This window comes from Anser cygnoides, chromosome 2, assembly GCF_040182565.1.
Source record: "Anser cygnoides isolate HZ-2024a breed goose chromosome 2, Taihu_goose_T2T_genome, whole genome shotgun sequence".
Lineage (NCBI taxonomy): Eukaryota > Metazoa > Chordata > Aves > Anseriformes > Anatidae > Anser > Anser cygnoides.
The window spans coordinates 89,073,309-89,099,045 of NC_089874.1; the positions used below are offsets into that span (position 1 = coordinate 89,073,309).

The following is a 25,737-nucleotide window of genomic DNA, read 5'->3' on the forward strand; positions in this document are numbered from 1 at the left end:
CGGAGGGGCAGGCGCTGAGCTCTGCTCTCTGGGGACAGCGACAGGACCCGAGGGAACGGCATGGAGCTGGGACAGGGGAGGGTCAGGCTGGGTGTTAGGGAAAGGTTCTGCACCCAGAGGGTGGTCGGGCACTGGGACAGGCCCCACAGGGCAGTGGTCACAGCACCGAGCCTACCAGAGTTCAAGAAGCGTTTGGACAACGCTCTCAGCCCCATGGTCTGATTTTGGGGTAGTCCTGTGTGGAGCCAGGAGTTGGACTCGAAGATTCTTGTGGATCCTTTCCAACTCAGGTTATTCTGTGATTCTATAAGCAGAATCCTGTCATGGCTTACACATACCGGTTGAACGGTTACTCTAAGTTCAAGTAGAGAATGTTACTAGTATACAGGCATGAGACTTGCAGATGCCAGGATGCTCTTGTAGTGCTAATACATTTTTTTCCCCTTAGAACATGACAAATGAGATAACGAATCAAAACCAATATAAAACGAATTCCCAACTGCTAGTTTTTAATGATGTTTATTTTGCTACTGCCAGTGCTAATAGTTCAATGCCCCAAAAGTCTTGCAGGAAAAGAAAATGAGTTTCCGTCCCAGGAGAGTTGCAAAAATATTAGAATGGACTCACAGTTAAAATATTTGGAGTAAAGGAGGACAGTGAATTATAGCAATGGGGAGTATATGTGCTATTGTTTATTTTAAATGTGTGGAGTTAACCTATGAAAAGTGGAAGACTGAAGACATGGAGAAGTTAAGCAATTTCTCCAGTGTTATGCAGAAAATCTTTATACGGGGGTTAAACATGGATGCATACATATATTTTGTATTTCTTTAGCAAAGACAAACATGACATAACATCTAAAACTTTTTATTTTAGGAAGCACTTCAAAACAATTTTGTAAAGCACTTTGTAGAAAATAACCTGGATGTTGACATGGAAAAGCTCTTTCAAAAAATGCAAGTATATGGTACGTGAAAGTGCATGTACTTGATTACCCTTATTAAATTTTAACTTAAACTTAGAACTATGCTGTTAGTTGTCAATATTTTACCTAATTAGATGAAACAAAAATACCAGATTTTATCTTCTATTGGTGAGTTAGTCTCCTGTATTTCTAAATGTCTGTGTGTGTGTGTGTGTGGATAATTTTCATTACATAATATTGAAACACTGGAAAAATCTGGTAATGCATTAGAGGTAGCAAACTGTCATGGGAGAGTTAAAAACACAGGAGCTATATTTAAAGGGAGGGAGAGAAGAAGTAATCCTGGTAGCTACAGTTCCCTTATGTAGCAGTAAATTTTTTAATAATTTTGAGGGGAATCTATATGCTTTAAATAGAAATAAATGGAAAATCAGATTGGGTACGTTGTATGTGTAACCAATACATGCAAAAGCTGTCCGTATCTCTTCTTTTAGTGAGAAATAGTTCCCTGTCATCTCCCAGAGCCCCAGCAAAGCACGAGATATGGTTACTACCAGAGGGCAACCAGGGCAGGCTTAGGTCAGTAGAGAGTAACTAGGGTCAGACTCAGCCCTGGGATGGCCAAGCAGGACCATGGGGATGGTGGCCATGTCAAAATGTCACCCTGCAGGCGGAGATATGGGCGTAGATGAGCACATCCATAGTCAGGCCACTATGAGGCTGACCAGCAGTGTCCCCATGGTCACCACCATCCTTGGCTGCACCATTTCAGCTCTGGTGCTGAGTTTCTGGCAGCCAGACCTCCAGGTTACTTAAATTTGATAACTAAACTGTAACAATCTGATAAAGGAAAAAACATTCAATGTGTCCTGCTGTCAGTAAGTAGGTCCATTCTAAAGAAAACGGTTGCTGACAGCATTAGAAGGAATTGTCCATACCAAGGCAGAGTCTAATGTTATTTAAGAACAGTTTATGATCATGAGGACTACAGAGAGAGAACGAAAGAGATGTAGCATAAAATGTAATAACAGTGTGACATCGTGCGCTACGGGAGCTAGGTGCTTCTCAGGAGATGATAGTGGTAGGGAGGATAGATCTGTGTAGTTTGTTGTCAGTGAGCAGTAGGATAACTATAAGCCAGATACTAATTTGTTCCAGCCATTTGTTGGGGGAGGGCTGAGATGCCTCCATAAAGTGTCTGTGTGGCCCTTGTTGTTGGGGGAAAAAAAAAGGGGGGGGGCTTTACAGCAATATAGATTGCTAATTCTGCTCTACAGTTAAAGAATTAAGTCTGAATCTGAAAAACAAAACTAAGAAAATATTATGTACCTGAAGTGCAATTTTTATTGGACTTTGTTACCTGTTTCTAAGCAGGAAATCAACAAAAGCCATTTAAGCTCCTGAGAGCTTATACTCAGTCTTTAATTGTACTACTGCCCTGAGCTGATGCCATCATGGTTGGTGTGAACTGAAGTTCTTGGCTTTTATTTTGCATGCACAGGGTACCCAATGTAATTGAAACTGATGGCCTTGGTTTGAAGGCTTTGTTTTTGAAGGCTAGTACTAGCTGCATGAACTTTCACTAAAAACAAACAAACAACCAAAAAAACATGGCAAGCAGTGTCCTGAATTTAATCCAGAAATTAAGAGCTCTGGGTACAGTATCCTCCGTAGGATGAGCAACTCAAACTTCTATCTGCCATCTCACAGAAATATTACCTTAACCCCTGAGCATTTGGCTAGTATGGGTCAAGCACAGTTCACCCATCATGGTGAAAAAGGACCAGAATACAACTAAAATAAAAACAGAATCATGTAATCAGAAAGATATAGGCAGGGGAAACAGAGCAAGTCTCTTAACCTACAAGACCTGCTGGAAATATAACTGTCTCAGTGCATTAGTTGATCAATAGATGTATTTTGCTCATACAGACCTAGCACAGGGAATTATATGACAGATTGTGGGCAAACTGTTTCATTAGGAAGAAACCAAGATCTTTAGAGTCATCAGGTACATCTTCACTGTTGCAGAGAACTTCATCACAGAAATCCATGCATGTGTTTCTGAAACTATAGCTTTTTAGCAGTTAGGAACATCTGACTGTAATAAATGGTTAATAATCTTGGATTGTGAATGCAGGAAATCATTTAAGTAGAAGAGTTTATGAAACTAGAATTTCTTTAATGCAATACAATTGATAAAAGTATCATATAAAAAGTGAAAAATCAATACAGGCTATAGATGATGATAGCATTTATGCCTTTCTTAAGTTGATGTTGGTACAGAGTGCCATAGCATTCTTCTGTATTTATACTTTGATTACATTTCTTCTTATAGATTCACTTTAGCATTTGGCTTTTTGAAAAATGACCGTGCTATCTTATTTTTACAGTTTTTTTCTTTGTATATGCTTTTTTTTTCATTTTTAGTCTAGAATCATACACAGCTGTTATTGTAAACCTCCTTTTTTATGCTTTTTTTTTTTAAAAACTTTGTTAGTCTTATACTGCATCCATTTTTTTTTAGTACTGTAATTATCTTGCTTGGATCCAATTAAACTCTTAAATGTATCCACGTATGTTATTAGTTTTACCACTCATGATATGTTTATTTCCATCCAAAGATCTAGTTTTCTAAAATCACCTAATCTGTGTGATTATGTATTTTGTCTTTCAATGAAAACAAATATTCCCTTGGCTTTACAGCTATGCTCACATTAAGCTGTTGTCTAATTATGCTCAAATCCAAGGTGTTTGTGTCTTTTTAACTTCACTGTGATGCTACATTTTCTTCACCCTGCAACTCCTGTTGGAAAGTTTCATAGGACACTGAGTGGATTGATATTCTATCTGCTCTATTAAATGATTGTACTAGGGGACCTCACAAAGTTACCAGTTTCTAAAACAGGTTATTGTGTCAGTAGCCATGTACAAAGTAAATATTGAATTGGGGGCAGAAAAGATTGTATTTTTCTTTTTAAACACATCTTCACCTTCTAAACTAGCCTAGTGTGGGCAAGGTAACTCTGTTCCTCTATGCTTGCCTTCCAACCCAGCAATTTGCCATAATCTCTTTGGTATAACCAATTTTATATAAAACCTGTCCTGCTAGAACTAGAGCTCCTTTCTGGGAGCAGTCTTTATGGACCTCTCAAGAGGCACAAGGGGAGGCAATTGCGTGGCAGGGCCTCCTTTTTACATCCTTGTTCCCTGAGTCTACCACTTGCCCTTCTTCTGTGACTTCTAGACGTGCAGTGTTTTTCACTACAAAGGAATCTCCCTTATGGAGTGGGCTGTGTGTGACTTGGGATGTAGCAGCTAAGATAACAATAAAAAATCAAAACAAATAAAAAAATCCAGGCAACTTTCCTGCTTGGCTTTTTCCTCTACTGCCCTCAGTGTCATGAAATAGTTTTATGCATACATAGAAAGCTGGAAGCAAAAAAAAAAAAAAAAAAAAAAAAAAAAAAGTAGCTCTAACATCATCACTTAAACCTATGCTACCACCACAATCATCTGGTAACTAGATTTTTTTCCTAATTTATGACCTAAATTCACTCTTTCCCAGTTTATTCCTATTTTTTTTCTTGCAACCTTTCACTTAAATAGCACTTCTACATGGTAGTTTCATAGAAAACAATTATAGTTCCTCTGAATTACTTAATGGTAGGTTAAACAACCTAAGTGGGAGAACAAACTACAAAAGTAAGAGTGAAAACAGCTTCACCAAATTTTTGTTGAGTTGCTAAATTTATAAATAAGAAATATAAAAGATAAACAACATCTTAATTCTCAGCCTTTCTTGTGGATTATATCTGTTTCTATATACATGTTAGACTACAGAGGTCCATCCAGATTGTGAAATACAATATTTTACTTCCAGAAACATTTTAAGTAAGCTGTACTCCAAACAAGTCACAAGCTAGACACGCTAGTTCTTATGTTAAAATATTCAATAGTATAATTCATGAGAGAATTTATTATTATTTTTAAGTTAAAAAAATATTTCAAATTAAGGTCTTATAAAGATCAGATGGTGAAAAGGTCTCATTTTTTTTTTTGTTTATATAAAAAGCTACATATATATATAAATATAGACACACACAAAAATCAATTAAAGCTTAACCCTGTTACCTGGGGTTAATGTTAGAAATGTTCTGTTCTCTCTAATGTGATGAAACAAGTAGCAATGTATTTATTTATTTTTGCTGTACTCCTGAAGCATAGTAGTAAATAAGACACATATGGTATCTCTGTTTGAGGCTGTTTTTTCTCTCAGCCCATGAATTCACTCTGTCATTGCTTGCTTGTCTTCTGAGTTCTAAACTATCAGTTTCTCGGTTTCTACTCCTTTTAATCTTTATACTTTCTCACTGGTAATTGTGTCTCTTCCCCAGACTACTTCATATGTCCATCTTTTTCCACTTATCTGCCTTCCTGTTGTAATATTTCCTGTGCTGCTGTTAAATAACATCTATGATCCAGGGTTTGTCTGTCACCACTGTTAGCAAATGAGGTCATCACCCATCCTTTTTAAAGCCTATATGTTCAAGTGAGTCTAAGAAGGAAGCTTGTGTTGGATGCTTTATAACGTATTATTACTTGAGAAATTTAGATGTTTCCATTAAATCCAGATGAATTTACAACGTTTCTAGCTCATGCTATCCCTATGATTATTCTCTTAAACTAAAGAAAAAAGCACAGTTCTCTACAAATCTGTGGAGATCTGGATTCCTCCAAAGGCTCAGTGCTGGTGAAACCCAGTATTAGTTAAGGTATACATTCACCCTGGATCTGTAAATACGATCAAAGTCAAATGGGGAAGTTCTAGTTTTATTCTGATGATTTTTTAAATGTAGGGCTTGAATCAAAATGCTTGTACCCTACATGATGAACTTCTTGAAATATTTGTGGTGTCAAGAAGATAAGAGCTAGCCAATACATTACTAGATTAAAAAGATGTATCTGGTCTGAAGTACAGTAACTCTTTTTTATTTTTGGAAGCAGTTACGGAAGGCTGAAGAAATGTTAAAAGTCCTTTTTCTAGAACTTGTTATATTTTTGTTGTTTTGAAATTGAAGGGAAGCGTAGCTAAAGATTTGTAAAAGCTGCTGAAACATGAACTACACTTTCACAAGTTCACAATAACAGTATGTTTTTTTTTTTTTTTTTAAATCCCTTTTTTTAACACAAAGGATATTTTCTCCTACAGGATGTGCAAGTGAGAACATACCTTTCTGTTCTGCTTAATTCATTAAAACTAAGGCAGTCCAATTTGTTTCCTCCTCTTAGAAATTATGATGGACAAGATGCTTAACAGCTCAGCAAGTAAACAGATTGACCTGTTGTCACATCTCATAGTAAATATTTCTTCCTGTGTGTTACTGGATCGTTTCCAGCCTTTTGAGTCTGTTGATAAATTGGAGGAGAAAGCTCGTGAACTCATGCAGCAAAATAATTTTTTGGCTAGTAAGTATCTTATTTAAAATGTGTAATTAAGAAAACATCAGACTTTAGTTGTTGTCTGTGTTTGTTGATAAGAGGTTAAACTTGCACAATTTGAAAGTACGTATTAAAACACACATAATACAGGCAAAATACAGCACATCTAACTTAGAGATATTCCCCAACATTTGATCGCTATAATACATGCAGTAAAGACTAAGTACATTGTTTTAATTGTGGAAATGCCAAAGGAATCTTCGGAGTCTGTGATTTCTCATGAAAAGTTTAAAAGCAGAGTCATAAAAGCTTAAAAGGGAATAAAAATATGCACTACTGGGGAAACTCGACTACTTAGGACAAGATCACCTGTTTTTTTCTCATTTTGAATTTTAGTTTTAATATTCTTGGCTTTGCAAAAAGGAAGGAAAAAAGTAAAAACAAAAATAAATTATAAGTTCTTAAACCAACAACTTAGAAAAATTGTTTATTTTGAGTAAGTTAGTTCTTAGGCAACTGATGTTATTTCTTTTCCTCATTGGGATTACACTGTCTGTCCTTTGCATTATGTTCTTATTGTTGTGAATCAATTAATTATACAGAAGAGTTTAGAAGACAGGAATGTTTTTCTTGCTACACATTTTCTCTCCTCACATAAGTAGCTTTGAGTTGCATGTAGTCTTTCTAAAAAAAAAAAAAAAGAAGAATGTTTTAGAAAACTAAATGCTTACATAAATGGGAAAATGAGTTTGAAAAAAAGTCTTTACAGCAGAGTAAAGTATTCTATGATGTCCTTCTGAGAGCCAAGTGGTTAGAGAGATCATTTTCCTTTCCTAAGGAAAAAAGATCAGTTTCTCACATTCCTCAAGAAATCCTAGAATGTCTTGGTGATCTGGAAAGAAAATACAACCAACATACTGTATTTGACTTAATCTTTCCAGCTACAGATACAGCTTTCACTTACACTTTTTACTGAGCTAGAGAAGATAATCATGCAAATTCTGCTATGTTAAAGCAGAATTTATGTTACTGACTCAGAAATTAAGAAATCAAAGCTAATTTTAGTGGGTTGGTATTGTTTTCTTTGTCACCCACGTCCAGGGGTTGTAATCCTTTGGTGGACAAATTTTATTGTAGTGCTTTTACATGTGGAATTGGGATCAGTCTCCCAAAAATCTGTACATAAAACAGGGTTAAATCTGTATATAAAGAGGATAAGCTACGATTCAAAAAGACAAATCTCAGAAGGAATTTTCTCAGGTAAAAAGGATTGTTGCAAACCCATTTATTTTGTGAATAAATATGAATGGAATAATGTTGGTGTCTATGAAACCTACCATTTTTGAATGGGGGTCGGGAAATTTTAAAAGACCTGCTCTAACAGGTGAGTGTATCCTACTGTCATATGATAATTGGCCAGGAGTTAGCTATGTAAATAACATGTCATATAGGCTTGAGTATGAAATGTTTTTTCTTCTTGTGTCAGGTATCATCTTCAATGCACCAAAGAACAAGACGCCAGATTCTAGTAATCTCCTTCCATGGCACATTTCATATACAATTAGAACCAGTATTCTCTACAGCATGAGAACGGATTTGATTAAGAACCCAGTGTGGAAATCTCACCCCCAGAAGCTGCCAGCTGATGGGTTTAAATATAACCATATCTTTATTCCTATTCAAGACATGATTGAAAGGGCAATCATTTCAGCTCAGACAGGGTCAGATATCTCAGAGCCAGCAATTCAGGTGCAAGCCATGCCTTACCCTTGTCATACCAGTGACCTGTAAGTAAATTTTCTACTTCTTAATTCAATTATAGAATTCTTATTGGGTTAACACTTAGAGGACTTAGGAAGCTACCAGATCTTTGTAATGGATAAATGCATTTTCTAGCATAGGACTGAATGAATGTGTATGATACCAAAACAGCAAATGTTAAGAGAAGAGGTGACAAAATATTATGCAACTTCGGTCTGCCAAATGACACCTTACAAGCTGTCTACAGCTATACTTTGGTCAGAGTAGTCTGCTGGACAAAGACTGTCAATATGTTATGCAACTAACAGAATATGCAAAGAAACACCCTTTCTATTATCAGTTGTCCTGTGTGAAAACACAGAATTTGTCCCCAGTATGTCATAAAATATGCTGCAAAGTTGATTTGAGCAAAAGAAAAAGTGTAGGATCGTTTTTTGTAAAATCATCATAACATCCTGAGTATTAGAATGTAAAATTAGTTAATGGTGAGAAATGTATCAATGGAGCAAAAGTTGACTGTTTCATGCTATTGCTTATTATGCATACATCTGAATTCAGTTTGACTATGAATGGAGCCTCATCACCCGGAAAAGAGATTACATCAGTTCTATTGCTGACACATGGAAATAAAATTTATAGTACTAATACATATATTTAGCTTGTTGCATGAAAAATAAGTGAATTACCTAACCTGAATAAAAATAAGTCTTATTGCTCCTGCCAGATCTTATTTTATGTATACTTTGAGAATAGTCGCAGTATTAAGCTATTAACAAACTGCTAAAAAATCTTCTAGGTGTGGGAGCTAACAATACTGCATATATATTCTTTCATAGATTCTTGAACAATATAGGTTTTTTTTTCCCACTTATGATGATGTTAACATGGATGGTTTCTGTTGCTGGCATGGTTCGCAAGCTGGTTTATGAAAGAGAAATTCATCTTGAAGAGGTAAGAGAGCTGAGTCTCTGAAAATAAAATGTATTTATTAGGGTGTACCAAAATACAAAACTTAAACATTTAGGTACTTTTGTATACTCATAAATGCAGCTGTTTTTGCTTTTTCCTTGGTTTTCCTCTTGGCAGTAAGTTCAGATTCTAACTGGCAACTCAGATTCACAATGCTACTGCTTTGAGTTTGAGCATCAGCCCTCCTAGTGTGCAAATATTTTCCATGAGACAAAAAGCAACAAGCAAAAGATCCATAAAATTTGAATCTGGAAACTTATTTAAAATGAGACTTTGTGTTTAGAGTGTTTTTTATTTTGGATTTTTTTTTCATGTTTTGCTGTATGTGGCCTAATATCATACACATTCATAAGCCAAATTAAAAATTTCCCATGTACTATGTAGCTTTCAAAAATTTAAGGGAGGATGACAGAAAAAGTGAGACAGAACTAATTCAACTATATCAACAACTAGTCTTAGCAGGTGCTAAGCATATAGAAAGACTGTCTCATGTTATTTCTTACTACACACAAATCTGAATTCTGTTTGACTATGAATGGAGCCTTGTAAATTTTTTATTTTTGAGAACTTATACAGGTCTTTATCCTTCTTAGTTGTCTCTTTTTTTTTTTTTCATTTTTTCCTTTTCTTTCTTTCTTTTTTTTTTTTTTTTTTTCAATTTGGGAAGTTATTTAACTTCTCTAATCTTTGATTTTGTAAGAGGGATTTTGGAATGTTTTTTTTTTTTTTTTTTTTTGTGAAGTTAATTTTGATAATCTTATGAAAAATGCATTAGAAGTAGTAGTATCTTATTTCCAAAAGCATTTTCTAAAAACCGAGGGGTGATATCTCATACCTGGCTAAATTATTATTTGTATGCTAATACAGAAAGGTTTACAAAAATATCTATAAGTTTCTTTTAGTTCAGCAATAGGCTGGGAAAATATGTTTATACAGTCCTGTAGATATCCCTGGTGCTTTTTAGAGTATATAAAGGCAAACTGCTCTCTGGAGAACCCAGTAATCTCACATCTGGTCCTACAACCCCATGTAAAATTGTGTTGTGCCTGGGATTCCTCGTGTTCATGTGTGGTAAGCTCAGAACTGAGTGTACAGTCCAGGAGAGGGCAGCAGAAGGGGTAGCACAGGGCAAGAAGACAAGTGATTTAATGGGAAGATGGCATCCTCTAGGGAGCCAGTATTGTCTTGGTGGTGACATGTTTTGCTTTAAAAAAAAAAAAAAAAAAGAAATATTGTGTCCTAACTTCAAGTCTGTCTGCTGTATTGTCTTACAGTATATGAAGACAATGGGAGTACATCCAGCCATTCATTTTTTTGCTTGGTTTCTGGAGAATTTAATTGTGCTCACAATAAGCAGCTGTGCCCTGGCCATCATTTTGAAAGCAAGCGGTATCTTTGCTTATAGCAATGGTTTCCTCATCTTCCTTTTCCTCCTGGATTTTGGAGTGACAGTTATTATGTTAAGCTATTTTTTGGGAGCATTTTTTAGCTGTGCCAATACAGCAGCTCTGTGTGCCAGCCTTGTGTATATGATCAGTTTTTTACCATACATAGTTTTGTTGGTCTTGCAGAACCAGCTGAGTTTCATCAAGCAAATTATAATGGTAAATATTTCTTTTCCTTTTCTAATTTTTCTTCTCCAACCATACTATGGATTTCCATAGGTCTGAAACTTTAGACTATCATTTACTTATTTTGTCCCAGTTTTTTTTTTTTGCTTTTGTGTTTCACTGGAAATAAGTCATTCTTCACTAGGTATTGAACTGACCAAAAGTTTTGAACGTAGAAAGAAATCAAATATAAATTTTCAGGGAAATTTTGTAAACCTACAAAAAAACATAAGGAAGTTATATTCCTCATGCTCATAATATCCCTTAATATTTAGGCTTCAAAATATTTATAATGTTACTGTTCTCTGATAGCATACTGGTCATTAAAGTCATTAACTGTTTGGAGGAAAACTTGTGATATTATAGTAGATTTATTCAATTATTCAATAAATAGCATATCAGGATATTTTGAATCAGAGGGATATTCTAGAAGTTACCTTGCTTTAGTTCTTCAATAGCTGTATGTAAGTAGGGTGTATTATCCTGAATAATCTGTCAGAATCATCTAATATTTTTGGTCTAAAAAAAAGTGCAAATTATTGTCATGGCTGTATTTCCTCTTGCAGTGTCTCTTGCTTATGCCCCAGTTTGATTAATGTACCAAATTGCTTAGACACACTTTTTCCTGAAAGAGATCTAAAACTGAGGTGATTTTTTGAGTGTTTGTTTTTCATTTGTGTTGAAGCTATGGGTTGCAGTAATATAGTTTAAAACGGTAAATGTACTGTGCACCTCAAAATTTCTTTAATTGAGGAACTTCTGTTTAGCTTCTAAAATTGCTCACCAGTCAGCTTTGGAAAGCAGTCTGCTTAATGATTTGGCACAGGACACATTCCTAAATACCCTTCTATCTATATACTCTCTGTTGTGATTCACAGTGTACACAGGCAGATCTGAAATTTAAAATAAGATTTTTGTGAATGGCATTAAAGTCATGAGAGTGATCAACAGCAGGTAAGCCCAGGATGCTAAGGAGGAGAAAATGACTTGAACTCTGATGGTTCTCCTTAATGCAGGGAAATCTCAGTGAGTGTGTGTTAACAAATATGCAGGGATATTTTTAATCTGCTGTATTTACTGTTAATGGGAGTTTCTCTTGCGGCTTCCCACACTCTGCAGTTAAGAATGACTCTCCTTTTTAGTTGTTTTAACATGATTTTTTTTCTCATTTCATTACTTATTGTAGATCACTGAAATTACTGGTTTTCAAACTTTTTCATGATCTGGTAATAAAACTTAATAAAACCAGGAAACACAAAGGACCTAGCTAATGCATTCTAATGCTGCAAATGTTAGACTGTTGGTTACTTTACCCTTGAATGATTAAGTTAAGCTTTTCTTTGCGGAAGTGTGGTGAAAATCTACTTCATCTGGCCTCTTAGTAGCTGTTGTATTATGTGTGGAGATCTCTGCCAAAAAAAGGACTAGCTTTGTTAAATTATTTTCTTAGATGGATATGCTGCAACCCCCCATATAACTAAACTAGAAATGGAAGTCTTTTCCTTTGTCCAACAGCTGTTTAGCCCTTAGCCTGAGACAGAGTACTAAGGAAGTCCAGTTACGGTAGGCTGTTGCTGTTACAGAAATTGTTCCTTAACTCATGATAATTACCCAGCAGCTGCCTAGTTCTGGCCCAGGAGTGATTATGTTAGGTGTTAGTGAACCACTGCTCTTGCCATTCCCTGATCTGGCTGGTGGATGCGGTGCCATGCCCTGGATTATGGTGCAGCTTGGGAAAACACCATGTGCAGAGCTGTCAAAGTGATGTGTGAGCATGGCACAGCAGAACCCATTTAGAAGGAAGAGTGAAGAACTGCCACAGCAGAACTGGTGAGCGTGTGGTTGTCGTGTAGAAAATGAAGAAAGAGGTAGATGCCCAGCCTATCCCCGAGCAACCGGTACCCCTCCCATCCCCCAGCCAGCCACCACACATTAATTGTCCAGCATGGTACGGAATGCCCCTTTGGCCAGTTGGGGTCAGCTGTCCTGCTTCTGTCCCCTCCCAGCTCCTGCTGCACCCCTAGCCTCCTTGCCGGCAGGGCAGTGTGAGAAGCTGAAAAGTCCTTGACTCAGTGTAGCACTGCTCTGCAACAATTAAAACAAGTAGGAGACATTTCTTCTCCGAAAGAGCAGTCAGGCATTGGAACGGATTGCCCAGGGAAGTGGTGGCATCGCTGTCCCTGGGGCTATTCGAGGAAAGGTTGGGCCTGGTGCGTAGGGATGTGGTTTCGTGGGTGATAGTGGTAGCAGGGTGATGGTTGGACCAGATGAAGGTCTTTTCCAACCTTAATGATCTGTGTTACACTGATGAGAGGCTAGAGCCTGAGCTGGAAAATGTCATGTGGAATGTGTGGAACAAGGTAGATAAGGCTGCAATTTGCTAGGTCCTGCATTTTTGCCACTTAACCTTACCCATAAAAGTGGCCTAGAAGAAAGCTGGAGAGGGACTCTATCAGGGAGTGTAGCCATGGAACCAGGAATAACGGCTTTGAACAAATGGAGGGGAGATTTAGATTAGATGTGACGTGAGGAAGAAAATCTTCACTCAGAGCACAAAGTGCACATGGGAATTAGGACTGAGGATGCACCTTGCTTCTCTTCTTTTCCATAAAGAATAGAATGAAATTACCTAAAAACCAGTATTAAAAATAAACCCAGGGCACAGGATAGGAGGTGCAGGGCAGTCCCTGTGGCTGAGGGGCAGCCTTTCTCTCTGGCAAGCCAAATGGCCGGAATAGCCAGCCCCACAAAAGGGGCCCTCAGCCCCACCCAGCCCTCCTCCTTGTCCATGTGAGGGCATCTTCCAGGCTGCTCCCAACACAGCCGCCTTTGGCCACGCATGGGCCACTCCATCAGAGGCTTGCTGAGGTCACAGTGGCCACCACTGCCCTGCCTTTGCTGCGGGCTCTATAAAACAGGACCCCTGCAGCTGGCCCACCACTTGCTGAGCATCTAGGCCTTCTGACTGCCAGCTTGTGCGGCAGGAAGAAGACTAGAAGAGCAAGGCGAGCGGCAGGCCTCCTTGGTGTGTGAGGACAGTGATGCAGTCCAGTGAAGCACCAAGAAGGAATGCACCTGAGCAGAAGGAGAGGTGTCGTGGGTGGAGAGATAACGCTGGTGGCACAAGAGACACCAGTGCCCAAGGGACCTCTGGCGCCCAGCCCACAGACAGATACAGGCAGTACCATTGGCACCGCAATGATGCGGGGAACAGGCCGGCCCCTCAAACACCCAGTGACGGGGGGCCTGGGCCTTACCATAGGAGCAACGGTGATATGGTGCGAAGTCAGCAACATCAGGCAGAGAGCCACAAGGAGCAGAGGCGTGCTCATAGTCCGGAGTACAGTGCGGGACCCAGTAATGGCCGTAAACCAGATGGCAGCATCGGACCCATGCATGAAAATCAAGCTGACAGTGGCATGGGACTGAGAAATGGAACTGGATGACCTCCTGGTTTGGCACCCTGGCCTGAGAACATTCCGGATGGAAGGCATCCCGTTTGGGCAGTCCCGGGCAAAGACTGGCTTAGCCTTCTGCCCAACACCGTGGAGCCCATGGAGCTGGATCCACCAGATGTGGAGGAACAGATGGAAGTGGATCCACCTCTGCCAGAACAGACCTGGGACTACTGCGGCATGTCTTTGTGCTCTGCCATCCGAGAGCACCAACAGCACCTCAGGAGTGTCTGGCCAGCTCCCTACTCGTTGCTCAGGCTCCATTGCAAGCATTAGCTTGGAGCCACCAAACACCATGGACACCCTGCAGGCTTACCTGCAAGATATCCTGGCAATAAACAACTCTTGCCGATTCTCAGGGGTTGTGTGAGTGCTTCTTTTTGGGGGGGAATGGGCTAAAGTTGCGCCAGGGGAGGTTTAGGTTGGATATTAGGAAGAACTTCTTTACTGAAAGGGTTGTTAGGCATTGGAAGAGGCTGCCCAGGGAAGTGGTTGAGTCACCATCCCTGGAGGTCTTTAAAAGACGTTTACATTTAGAGCTTAGTGATATGGTTTAGTGGAGGACTAGTTAGTGTTAGGTCATAGGTTGGACTCGGTGATCTTGGAGGTCTCTTCCAACCTAGATGATTCTGTGATTCTGTGATCCCTAACTACAGAAGCAGAAGCTATTAGTTGACTAATTAATCCAATTACCTGCTGTGGAGTAGGATTCATTTTATTTGTTAGGGCATTTCACAATTGTTCTGTGAGCACTCAGTGTAAACCACACACACACAGTTAGGTCACTTCATGTCAATCAACAGTAGATGTAGTGTGCATCTTTGTCCATCACAGATCATAAGAGTGATTATTAAACAGAAGAACTTAATGTAAATGTTTGCTAGTCTTTGCCAGTCATCCCTTACAAGGTGCATGTAGAAATTGACCCCTTCTGCTGTTGAATTACCCCATCTCATTGTTTTTGCAGGAATTTATTTTACTGTTGAGTACAATGAGAGATTAGATCAGAAATTTATCTAGTGGTTACCTTGTTAATAAAGTTGGAGTTATCTCCTTCTCTGACATTGGTTCTTCCATGTCCTTCCCTGTTTAATATATGAGATAAGCTGTTTTATGACTTTGTACTGTTTTAAGATACCATATCCCTGACTTGGACATCAAATACCACCAACTATATATATATATACATGCATATATATATATATATATATATATACACACATAAAACTGTATTTCACACTTGATAGCTTCACTCCTTCAATAGAACACACAAGAAATGATATTAAGCTGATGGAACAGTTCACACTATTTTAAAAATGGAAAATGCTTTCCTGCTCAGTACTTTCTGTTTTAATTGGTCAGATAAAATATATTGATCCTTAGCACAAATGTAAGCACAGATGTAAGACTGCAGAATTCAGGCATAAAAAGGCAGGAGAACATTTTGTTGTTATGGTTATTTTCTTGTTTTCTCCCCCTTTGGGCCTCTGGGAAAGAAAAGTAGACAGCAGATAATATGCATAGTTTAAAATCACTGTTATTGCAAAATAACTCTTCAGATATCCTGAATGCATTGAAAATCATGCAGCAGCATGTGCAAAAGGGGATAAAATTTGAAGAGAGGAAAGAGGCCATCAGGTGAGATGGTGAAAACTTAAGGATATAAGAGGCAGGGACTTGGTTAATGGGAATTAGTATTAACTTTTTTTTTGCACAAATGTGTAATCTGTGCGAATAATTATTTTTTCTAAGTAGCAGCATATGTCATACTTCTTACTTCCATCTTCAGACAGCTGGCAGGATGCGTGTCTTTTCTGTTAAATATTGCAGAAGCCTTATTTAATTGCATTATTTTAAAATGAGAGATGAAATGAACTATTTCAGCTCACTTTCAAACTGCAGAACTTTATCAATGAACAATGGTTATTAATTTTAGTAATGGTTTGGATCTCCCCATCAGCCTTCATGAGCTTGCCAGTGTTTCTCTATTGACTATCAGTCATAATTCCATGTTATCCATTATGGAACTTGGTCATTTTACATTTTGTACTTTTCTGATACAGCATGGTTAATTTATTTTGCTTCTTGGAAGTTAAATGTTACTTCCCTGAACAAGTATTCTGTCTCTACATATAGTACCCAGTGTATGGATTCCTTCCACCTCTATCTCTTTTTGAGTTCTGGTCTTACAAAAATGAGTAGGACCACTGCTCTTACTATAAAAGTATGTTACTTTACATGCTGTTGCAGTGTTACACATTATATGTTTTGTGTAAGTGGCAGATTTAGGATGGTCTAAAACTTGTGAAAAGTTAATTAATTCTTTCCAATTTTAATAACTAGGTCAGCAGAACTCTTTAAGGTGGAGCAAATACCACTGCAATATGTGGGGGAGTAATGTTAAAACATAAAAGGAAATAATGATCATTAGCCTATTTGAAACAGTGGTCTATTTATTTATTGCTTGTTTTTAATATCATGAGTTTCATGGAGGTTGTTAATGAAGTATTTTATTTGATGTTCACATCCTATTTCTCCTTTGGTATTGTAGTGTCTTCTGTCTACAACTGCCTTTGGGCAAGGAGTATTTTTCATTACATTCTTTGAGGGTCAAGAAATAGGTAAGCTCTCCAGTTAGAATAAAATAATTATTACTCTTTAAAAAAAATACAGTTGGAAATGTTTTTCACTTTATTCTGAAAAAAAAATCACTAATAATGAGTGAATAGGATAGATCATAAGAGAGGAGAACAACACTCTCAAAAACCAAGTTAAGCTTGTACCACTTTCCAGAAGTAAGTTAGTGGGCTTAGAACCACAATACAAATGGTTGGGAATCCTCACTGATGTCAGTGATGGCTCTAAAGCTCATTCTCTGGAGGATATCCACAGAGAGTGTTTTATACAGAGGTGTGTGTGGATTCACACATGCACGAGCGTATAATACAGGGGAGGTTATAAGAGCAATATTGTACAGAGCAAGAGCCTTGTAAGTTACTCTCAACATAATGCTAACATAAAGATTTAACCATTTTACACTGGAAAGTAGGAAAAAATAGTCTTTGCTTTGTTAAATGTCTTGTATGTTTCTACTATGTTTACTGAGCCTGAGTAACAGTGCACCTGTCTCTGTGAGCCTGGAGATAGCTGGTGAAATTTCCACTGAGAGCTACCGTGCAGGTGCAGAAATGTATGAGAACACTATGTTGTGTTTAAGCATTAAGAAGAAAAAATATTTGGAAACTTGCTAGGTGCACAGTGAACCCTACTATCCCTAAGCCCTGTTCTGCCCCTGTTGATACTGAAGTTATGGAAGAGTAATAAATGAATGTCAGGGACCTTGATAAATATCTACATTTGCTTTATGTATCTAAATATAGAAAAGGATGTAGTGCCTTTATTTTGTCGCTACTTAGGCAAGATCGATATTAATGAGTGTATTTTTCAAACCATTATCTACTGGAAAAATATTGTAATGATACAAAAGTTGACGAGTAGAAGAGGCAGTTGCAGAAAGTACTAAAATTTCACACCAGACACTTCCATCAAAATAACTCGTCTTTACTGAATAAAGGGCAAAATGTGCTTGTGAAAAACTGCTCTTCTTGACAATCGCAGAAAAAGAATTGCAGAATCAATATCATGACCCAATGTACTGCAAACAAAGTAGTATTTTTGCCTTTTCAGAAGAAAAATGTAATGCTTTTTGTAAACTTAAAATTTGGTTACTTTTTACTTTTCCCTTTACAAATATGGTAACTTTCAGTAGTACTAGTTTTCTCCACCGTCTTTCTTCCTTTCATGTCTTTTGCACTTTTACAAAGCATACTCGGCATGTTTGTAGTTCCAGTTTGTCTCTGAACATGGTCAGTGCACACAAATACTTGCTTCTTAGAATTCACAGTTTTCAGATTTAGCATTGTAGAAATCTTAATGTAACCCGTTTCTTTGTAATATCAGCAGTATATCCTAAAGCCCAATTTATTGAAGAGGTCAGTGCCCCATTTTTTCATAGTCATAATTCTTCTATTGCCAAATTAAGGGCCATCTAAAACTTCATAAATAGCCTTTTCTACATCAACTTCTCTGCATTTTCTCAGCAGCAGTGTCACCTGCTGTTCTAAACAGAGGCTTGAGAGGCATAGTAATTCATTTCTATTCATTAGGATTACTGTTATTACCTACACTTTTTTTCTGTCAGTGCTTAAATACACAGAAGAGTTGGTTAGTGGCAAGTTTGTGATCTTTAATGCTGTACTGATTTAGTTTTGACCTTTAAAAATTATTATTATTACTACTCCTCCTACTACCAGGTATTCAGTGGAATAATGTGTACCAGCCAATGGCACAAGGAGGATACATGACCTTTGGACTGACCTGCTGGATGATGTTATTTGACTCCATTTTGTATTCTATAGGTGGCTGGTATTTCAGCAATATTGTTTCTGGTAAGATCAGAGATTTCATATTATATGTTTTTGAAGCATCTATAGAGGAATTATTGAATGGAATGAATAGATTTGACTTTCCTCATTGTATGCAAGTAAAACAAAAGTATTTTTGATTTGAGGTTTTGATGTGCCCAAACTGTCTGATTGCATTTAGGAACTGGGTCTTCCTATTCAATAAGTATTGAATAGTGCTAAAAAATGGACTAGAATTTGTAGGCAGACATGAAGTCTGTTTTGTTTATAAGGATGACAAATATTTGAAGGACTTTGTTGGTACTTTGCAATGACACTGCTCAGTCTAGGAGAAAAAAAATTCTGTGAAAACAGTGAATCTTCTGTCACTACTTGGGATCAAAACCAAGAACAAACCATTTTCAGTTCACTAAGACTTTGAAGTGCCCAGTAACAGTATCTTGCTCTTAGTCAGTTCACAGTCCAATACATAAAAAGAAGTAATTAACTTCCAAGTATATTTGCAGAAAGTAGTGGGATATTTTTTCAATACGCAAGTTTTATAAATATTGTTGAGTTGGTTGAGGCATTTTGAATCATACCCTAATGGCCCACTAACTGCTTGAAATTTATCTTTCCTCTGATTTGTATGTCATCTTTTCTCCTAACTACTCTGTATTTGTTTAAAAAAGAAAAAAAGTTTGCCTTGAAAGATAGGTATATGTGGAATATACACCTGAATTTTAAAAAATATAGCTTAAATTGACACCTGCCATTCAGCATCAATGAGCTGCAATTTGTGTTTGTTCAGTGAAACCTGGAAGGATCAGGCAACTTCTGAGTTCAGATGGTGTATTGGAGCATGACGTTGCCTGTTCTATTTGAGTGCTACAATAAATATTTCTTATTCTGATTTGTTTAAATTGTGCACATGATAATGGGAGAATAATCTGTAATGATTGGTGCAACAGATTATAGTTAAAATAATAAAAAACAAGGCTGTTTGCCTCAGCACGCTGTTTGGTTCATTTTCTTTTCTCTTTCTAGTATGCAAGATTGTATTGTCTGTGTCTACATATTGCTAATTACTTGCTTTTAATACACTTCAAACCTGGTTTGGAGATAGGATAAAGCACAGTATCACTGAGGCTTCATGATTTTATGGCAAGATCTGGTCTTACAGCCAAGTGACTTTTTTCCACTTTATTAAGGTTTGTGAAGTTCAGCTAAGAGTCTGAGCTAGTTAAATGCCCTAACCAGCTCTTTTTAAGTAATGTTAGGTTATTAGTAGCCCACATACAAATATAAAAAGACTATGAATTTTGCAACTGTTTCTTTCGTACTCTTTCATATAGGAAAATTTGGATTAAGGAACTATTGGTACTTTCCTTTTACTGTTTCCTATTGGAAGAACCTGTGTGGTGCAGAGAGGATGAGAAAACACTGTCTGAATTCTAATATGTTTTTCTTCAATGAAAACTTCCAAGAAAAAGGTTTGTAATCATAACAGAATTTTAATAATTATTTTTTTCTGAATGGTGTGCTGATTTTGATCAACGTGATTTTATCATTGGTGGGTCCTATATTACATATTTTTAGATACTGTTTCTTTCTCTTTTACATTGCTTAGTATATCCTATCAACAATATATACTAACTTTTAATTGTGCTGTCACTTGTAATGCTTGAATGGTTCAACTAAAACTATTGTCTATGAAGAGTTATGAAAATCCTTCAAGAATATGTAAAATAAGTAACTCTTGGGTTCATCCTCTACCTGTATTGTTACTTTGATTTGTTAGGCTCTCCTGAAGTTTCTTACACCCTTTCATACTGTTATTGAATCTGAAAAGCCTTGTGCTTTATTAACGATCTTTTTTCCTGCAGCTCAGTTTTCTTCCTCCTCTTCTGCTGTTTCTGTCTGCTTCTTTACATGGATGATATAATTTTGTTCCTTGTTTCCCTTCTATTTCTGATTTTCCTCTTCTGTTATCACTGTTTTTTCTGTCTTCTGTTTTAAAAGTGACTATTCTAGTAGCAACATTTTTATCTGCCTTCAGTTATGTTCACTGCTCTAGTCTTTCTGTATTTGGTTGCTTAAAATTAAGTATTTAATTTAATTACCCTACCCCCCCCCCCCCCCCCCCCCCCAGGGATTCTTTAAGGACTCTCTCACATTTTATTTATGGTTTGTGAGTGAAGGAGTAAGTCACCTTCTTCTATACCCTCTTGGGCTTTAGAACAACGTGATGAGTCATTGTGGGTTGTATTTTACAAGTTACTGTAGCTTGTAAATGATCCAGTTGTCTGTAGCATAGGTGAAGAAACTGAATGACTCAGCAGTTCTATGTGTTGGTGCCTCTCAGAGTAGTGCTAATTTCAGAAAGTCTTGAGGTTCTTTCAAACATTTTTGGATAAACTATCCATATAAATTGTGCCACAGTATCTACCATTTGGAACAATTCCATTTTATTGAGAAGATAGTCTTTGATCCTCACTTAAAATGAAGACTTCCAGTGTTTCCCATTGTGTACTCCACACCCACTGTAGAAACAGGGAAAAACTCCTCTGCCTGAGAAGTTACTAGCATGGTTTTTGGCTCAAGCCACCAAAGTGGCATACAACTTTGTGGATATGTTATTCTCACTTCTCCACTTACTGATACACGTCACATGCTTGTAACCTAAACTGCCTGTATGCAGACCGTAACACTGCCATGCATGCAAAGGAATGTTCCCCATTTCATGAGAACTGAGATTTATTGTACTGGTAATGGGATAAATGGAGTCATGGACAAATAGCTTCAAACAGTGAAGTGACTTGTTCTGTGCAAGCCCCCTTCATTTGGTTCATAGAGCACAGCTAAGAGCCAGTTCAGTAGGAGTGGAAATGACTTCAAAAATCAGAGATGGGATGTCTTACAAACTGGAAATACAGTCAGAGATGGGCTGACAGAGACCTCGATGCTGGGTACACACCTGGAACTGCTTCTCTCAGGATAAGTCATAGGGTGATCAATCTACTGTTTGCAAATAATTTGGAGCTCTTCATCTGAAGCTTGCTTGAGATGCATTGTCTGAGGCTGGCTCTGTACTTATTTGTTGAGTTCCAAGATGTGCTCAAAAATGTAGGAAGCAGTGGAAAGGGCAAGAATGATGTGTTTTGATTGGTTTAGTCTCCTGACCGAAAGACAGAGAAGCTAACTGGAAGTGAGTTTCGTGAGTAGAAGAACCTGAGAAATGTCGCAGTAGGTGGTAATGTCTTGGTAGAAGGTAACCTTGCACTTCTGGCAAAAGTTCTCTCTAAACTTAGAAATGGTTGTAGAATGAGCAAAAAAAGTTCTTAATTCACAGCCTAAACCAATCTTTGAATTCATAATCTCAGTTTATATATTTATATGTTATATATAATTCTCTCTTCTCATAATTGTCATCCATAATAAGTTCATTTTTTTTGGAGTAACATTCCACTTTTATTTACCTTTATTTAAAAGAAAATATATCTCACTGCCAGATTTTTCAATTGTAGTGAGTCAGTAAAATACTACATGTTAATCATGTATGTAGGGGGCTGGTGACTGACTATGCTTATGTTTGGAAAGTAGAGTTACCCGTGCCAACATTTCTCCTGCCATAAGAAGACATCTTGACACATGGTCGTCAGTTTGCTGAGCATGGTTACCTCATGGCTAGAAAAATGCTGGATATCTACTTAAATGGAAGACCACAAATTATGTTTAAACTGAACTGCTGCTCTGAATCATTTCACAAAGAGATCTGCTTTGCTTTATTGACTGAGGGAATTCAGAGGATTAACTAGCTATACCTGTTAATATTATGTTAATGTTATATGTCTGAAATGGTTGTCATATATACATATATAGAAGCTGACAGAGTTACAATTTTCACATATTAACAAAAAACAATGATTTAAGCAAGATGATTATTAGTGTTTTTATTTTTATTTTATTTTATTTTTTTTCTACTGGAAATACAACACATGTTTTTATGACTCTATGGACATGTGTGTGGACATACACACAACTTGGCATAATTGTGTTAGGTTGCTTTTTAAAACTGCAAATTGGCCAAATTCTTAGCAAATATTAACTGGCACAGTATCTCTGATTTCAGTGGAGTTTATGTGAATTCAGAGCATCTGAACATCTGTTCCTGTTTCTGGTAAATGGCAACAGGGTTTAAGTTAATTTGTTATTCCCCTTATATATATGTTTCGATTCAGCAATCTCTTGATCTGATGCTTTTACCCTTACAGACCCAGTACCTCCAGGCTGGAAAGGTGCTTGCACAGAAGGAGCTACCATTGGTGTTGTGCTGTTGTCTCTCACCAAAGAGCATGTGGATGGCCAGAAGGCTGCTGTTAAAGATCTCAGCCTCACTTTCCATAGAGGTCAAATAACAGCGCTCTTGGGACCTAATGGAGCTGGCAAAACAACAGTCATGTAAGTCTGCCAGTTAATGGTATTATCGTCCCCTCTGGTCTATGATATGCTTTCTTACTTCAGAATGCCTCTGAACTTTCCTTTTTTTTTTTTTTTTAATAAATATTATCCTAGAGCACATGAAATGTGGAAGCTATAGCTATATATATCTATGACAAACGCAATGCAATGAATAGCAAATTGGGTCATCTGTGCCACAGATATGATGATGTAATTGTTCAGAAGCAGCTTCAATAGCAGCTGAGTATGTTTGATTGTGGAAATGAACACATCTCATAAAAGTGTTCTTTTCTGGCCTCCTATGTGCACTCTATCACACAGTGTGGGAATCTTAAGGCTTTTTGTGCCTTGTTCCTAGACATTGCAAGGGGCTTCCTGACAGATGGCCAGAAACTGAAATAAAATAAAAATGGCATTTTAAAAATGTCTCTATTAAGAAGTCCGTGTATTTCTACCTTTATGTTACTTCTGATCAACTTTACTAAAATCAGTGATGCAGGATGGGCCCCATTAGGAATAACTCATCAGCTAGAATACAAAAGTGGAAAAGGAAATAATGGAATATCTGGCTGAGACAAATGGCTTTTGTTCTGGAAGTAGAGGAAATGAAGGACTGTTGAGCTGCTGATTTAAAACAACAGCAACAACAAACACATTAGCAGTATTCCTATAATTATGTTCAATTGCATTGGTGTTGCTGTAACGATGCTAGGACATGCCTCAGGAAATCCAAGTGTGAGCAATGCAGTAGTGTCATTACACCATTTTGCCTTTTTTTTTTTTTTTTCCTTGTTACAGATCACTGTTGACTGGTCTGTATCCACCTAGCTCTGGCACCATTATTATCAATGGAAAGGACATACGGACTGATCTGGCTACGATCAGGACAGAGTTGGGTGTTTGCCCACAGTATGATGTCCTGTTCAACATACTAACAGTGCGAGAACATCTACTGCTTTATGGATCAGTGAAGGCACCTGGCTGGACAAACAAACAGTTGAACCAGCAAGTCAGTGGGTAAGAGTTTTCCTTTTGTGTGTTTAAATCTGTCAAGTAAATCAGTAGTGTCTACTGAAAACCATTTGGACAAAAGTGATAAAGCAAAATTGCAAATAGAAGTGACTAGAAACTGCAGGATTGATTTCTGTGAGTTTTTATCACACTTTGCGTTCTGAAATTGTACCTTGAAAATGGATTTCCTAGTTTCTAACCTTTACTTGCAAATATTTGCAGTGAAACTATTGATATTTAGAAACCTGGTACACAGAACCATCAAATAATCATGTTTTGACTGGAGTGGGGATGGTTATCCTGGTAGCAGCTGTGGTGGTTCCTGCCTCATGCTGTCTGCCTTACCTCCCTCCTGGAGGTACTTGCTGTTGCTGGATAGGCAGATGGAAGCTAAACTGTTTTCACCCAGAGTTTTCAGTTAAGTCAACACTGGTTTTATTTATTATCTTGTATTCTCTCACCTGCAGTAGAGGGAAGATTGGAAGACCCGAAAGGGCAGCTGAAGGCAGTGTTTGTTACAATCTTTTTAATAGATGATTGTCTTTTTCCTTACTCAAATTCAGACTTTAAATGTATTTTTTAAGCGAAAGAGTTTAAAAACAAACAATACAATAGGAAAAACAAGGCAAAGCTTTGACACGACCTCAAAGGATTTGCCACTTGTCAGGCTGAGAGTGTTTGGTAGTGTCTTTAGGCTGCTGCTAATTTGCTACAGGACTAGATCTTGTCTTTGCATCATGTATATTAAACTATCAGTAAACTCTACAAGGTGAAATCTTGTTCACCAATAGCAAAATGCATTTTCTGAAATTTAGTAACAAAATGTATGCTTTTCTAGTAGTGTGCCGGTGGAAATACTTTCTGTTTACCTTCTGAGGCAGGCTAGCCTGTGTGGAGGGCTGAGTACTTCCACATGTCAGTGGAAATGTTGAGTTGATGGGACTTCTCTTTAATGTACAACTAGTCATACGTAGACACATTTGAAGCAAAGCGGCCTTCCTTTTTAGTAGCTATTATAAAAACCTGTTACTTGAAAATTTTGATATGAAAAATCTCTGGCATGGGACACTGAAATCTCTCTAAAAACAACTCCCTAGAACAACAAGGGAAAATAAAACATAGTGTTTGGTTAAAATTTATGCAAAGTAATATTCTGTATTTTATTGTACTTAGACTGCTCAGCCGTAATTTCAGCAGCGATCTGTCTTAGTAATGGCACATAAGTATACTCTGGACTCTGCAGGCCTGGCCACTAAGAAAATGTTATTGTATTTTATTAAGACAATGAATACCTTAAAATACTTCATAAAAAATAGAAAAATAACAAAACAGTGAAAAAAATGCTTTTTATTAAGAAAAAAGAAGATGGCTTTTAAAGAGATTAAGAGTCATTTTCATGCATTATATATCTGTAAAACAACTACACAGATCTGTTTCCTTAAAAATGAAAAACTTGCTCTGTGTAAACATCATGGTTTAAGTTGCATGTTCACTCAGATGATTCAGGAGATTACTTTAGAACTGTTGATCCTTTTATATTTTGCTTGCCACGTTGATAGCAACTGAAAGCTTTTTGGTCAATAACCGATATTCAGTGTGATGAGAAATAAATTGGTGGTCTTTCAGTGCTGTCTTTAGTGGATATGTGTCCATACCCTGCTCAGCTGTGAGATCAGCGGAGGGCCAGGGCTGAACAGGCA

At 37.3% G+C, this 25,737-nt stretch overlaps 1 protein-coding gene across 1 annotated transcript in view; it reads left to right on the top strand.

Annotated features, from left to right (window-relative positions):
• Positions 1-25,737, top strand: part of ABCA13 (ATP binding cassette subfamily A member 13) — a 199,941-nt gene that overhangs the window by 68,250 nt on the left and 105,954 nt on the right. Inside the window, 10 exon segments of the mRNA XM_048076400.2 lie at positions 877-967; positions 6,218-6,394; positions 7,854-8,154; positions 8,965-9,079; positions 10,372-10,701; positions 16,714-16,783; positions 18,476-18,610; positions 19,921-20,058; positions 22,840-23,026; positions 23,825-24,043. Coding sequence (XP_047932357.2) covers positions 877-967; positions 6,218-6,394; positions 7,854-8,154; positions 8,965-9,079; positions 10,372-10,701; positions 16,714-16,783; positions 18,476-18,610; positions 19,921-20,058; positions 22,840-23,026; positions 23,825-24,043 — 1,763 coding nt within the window.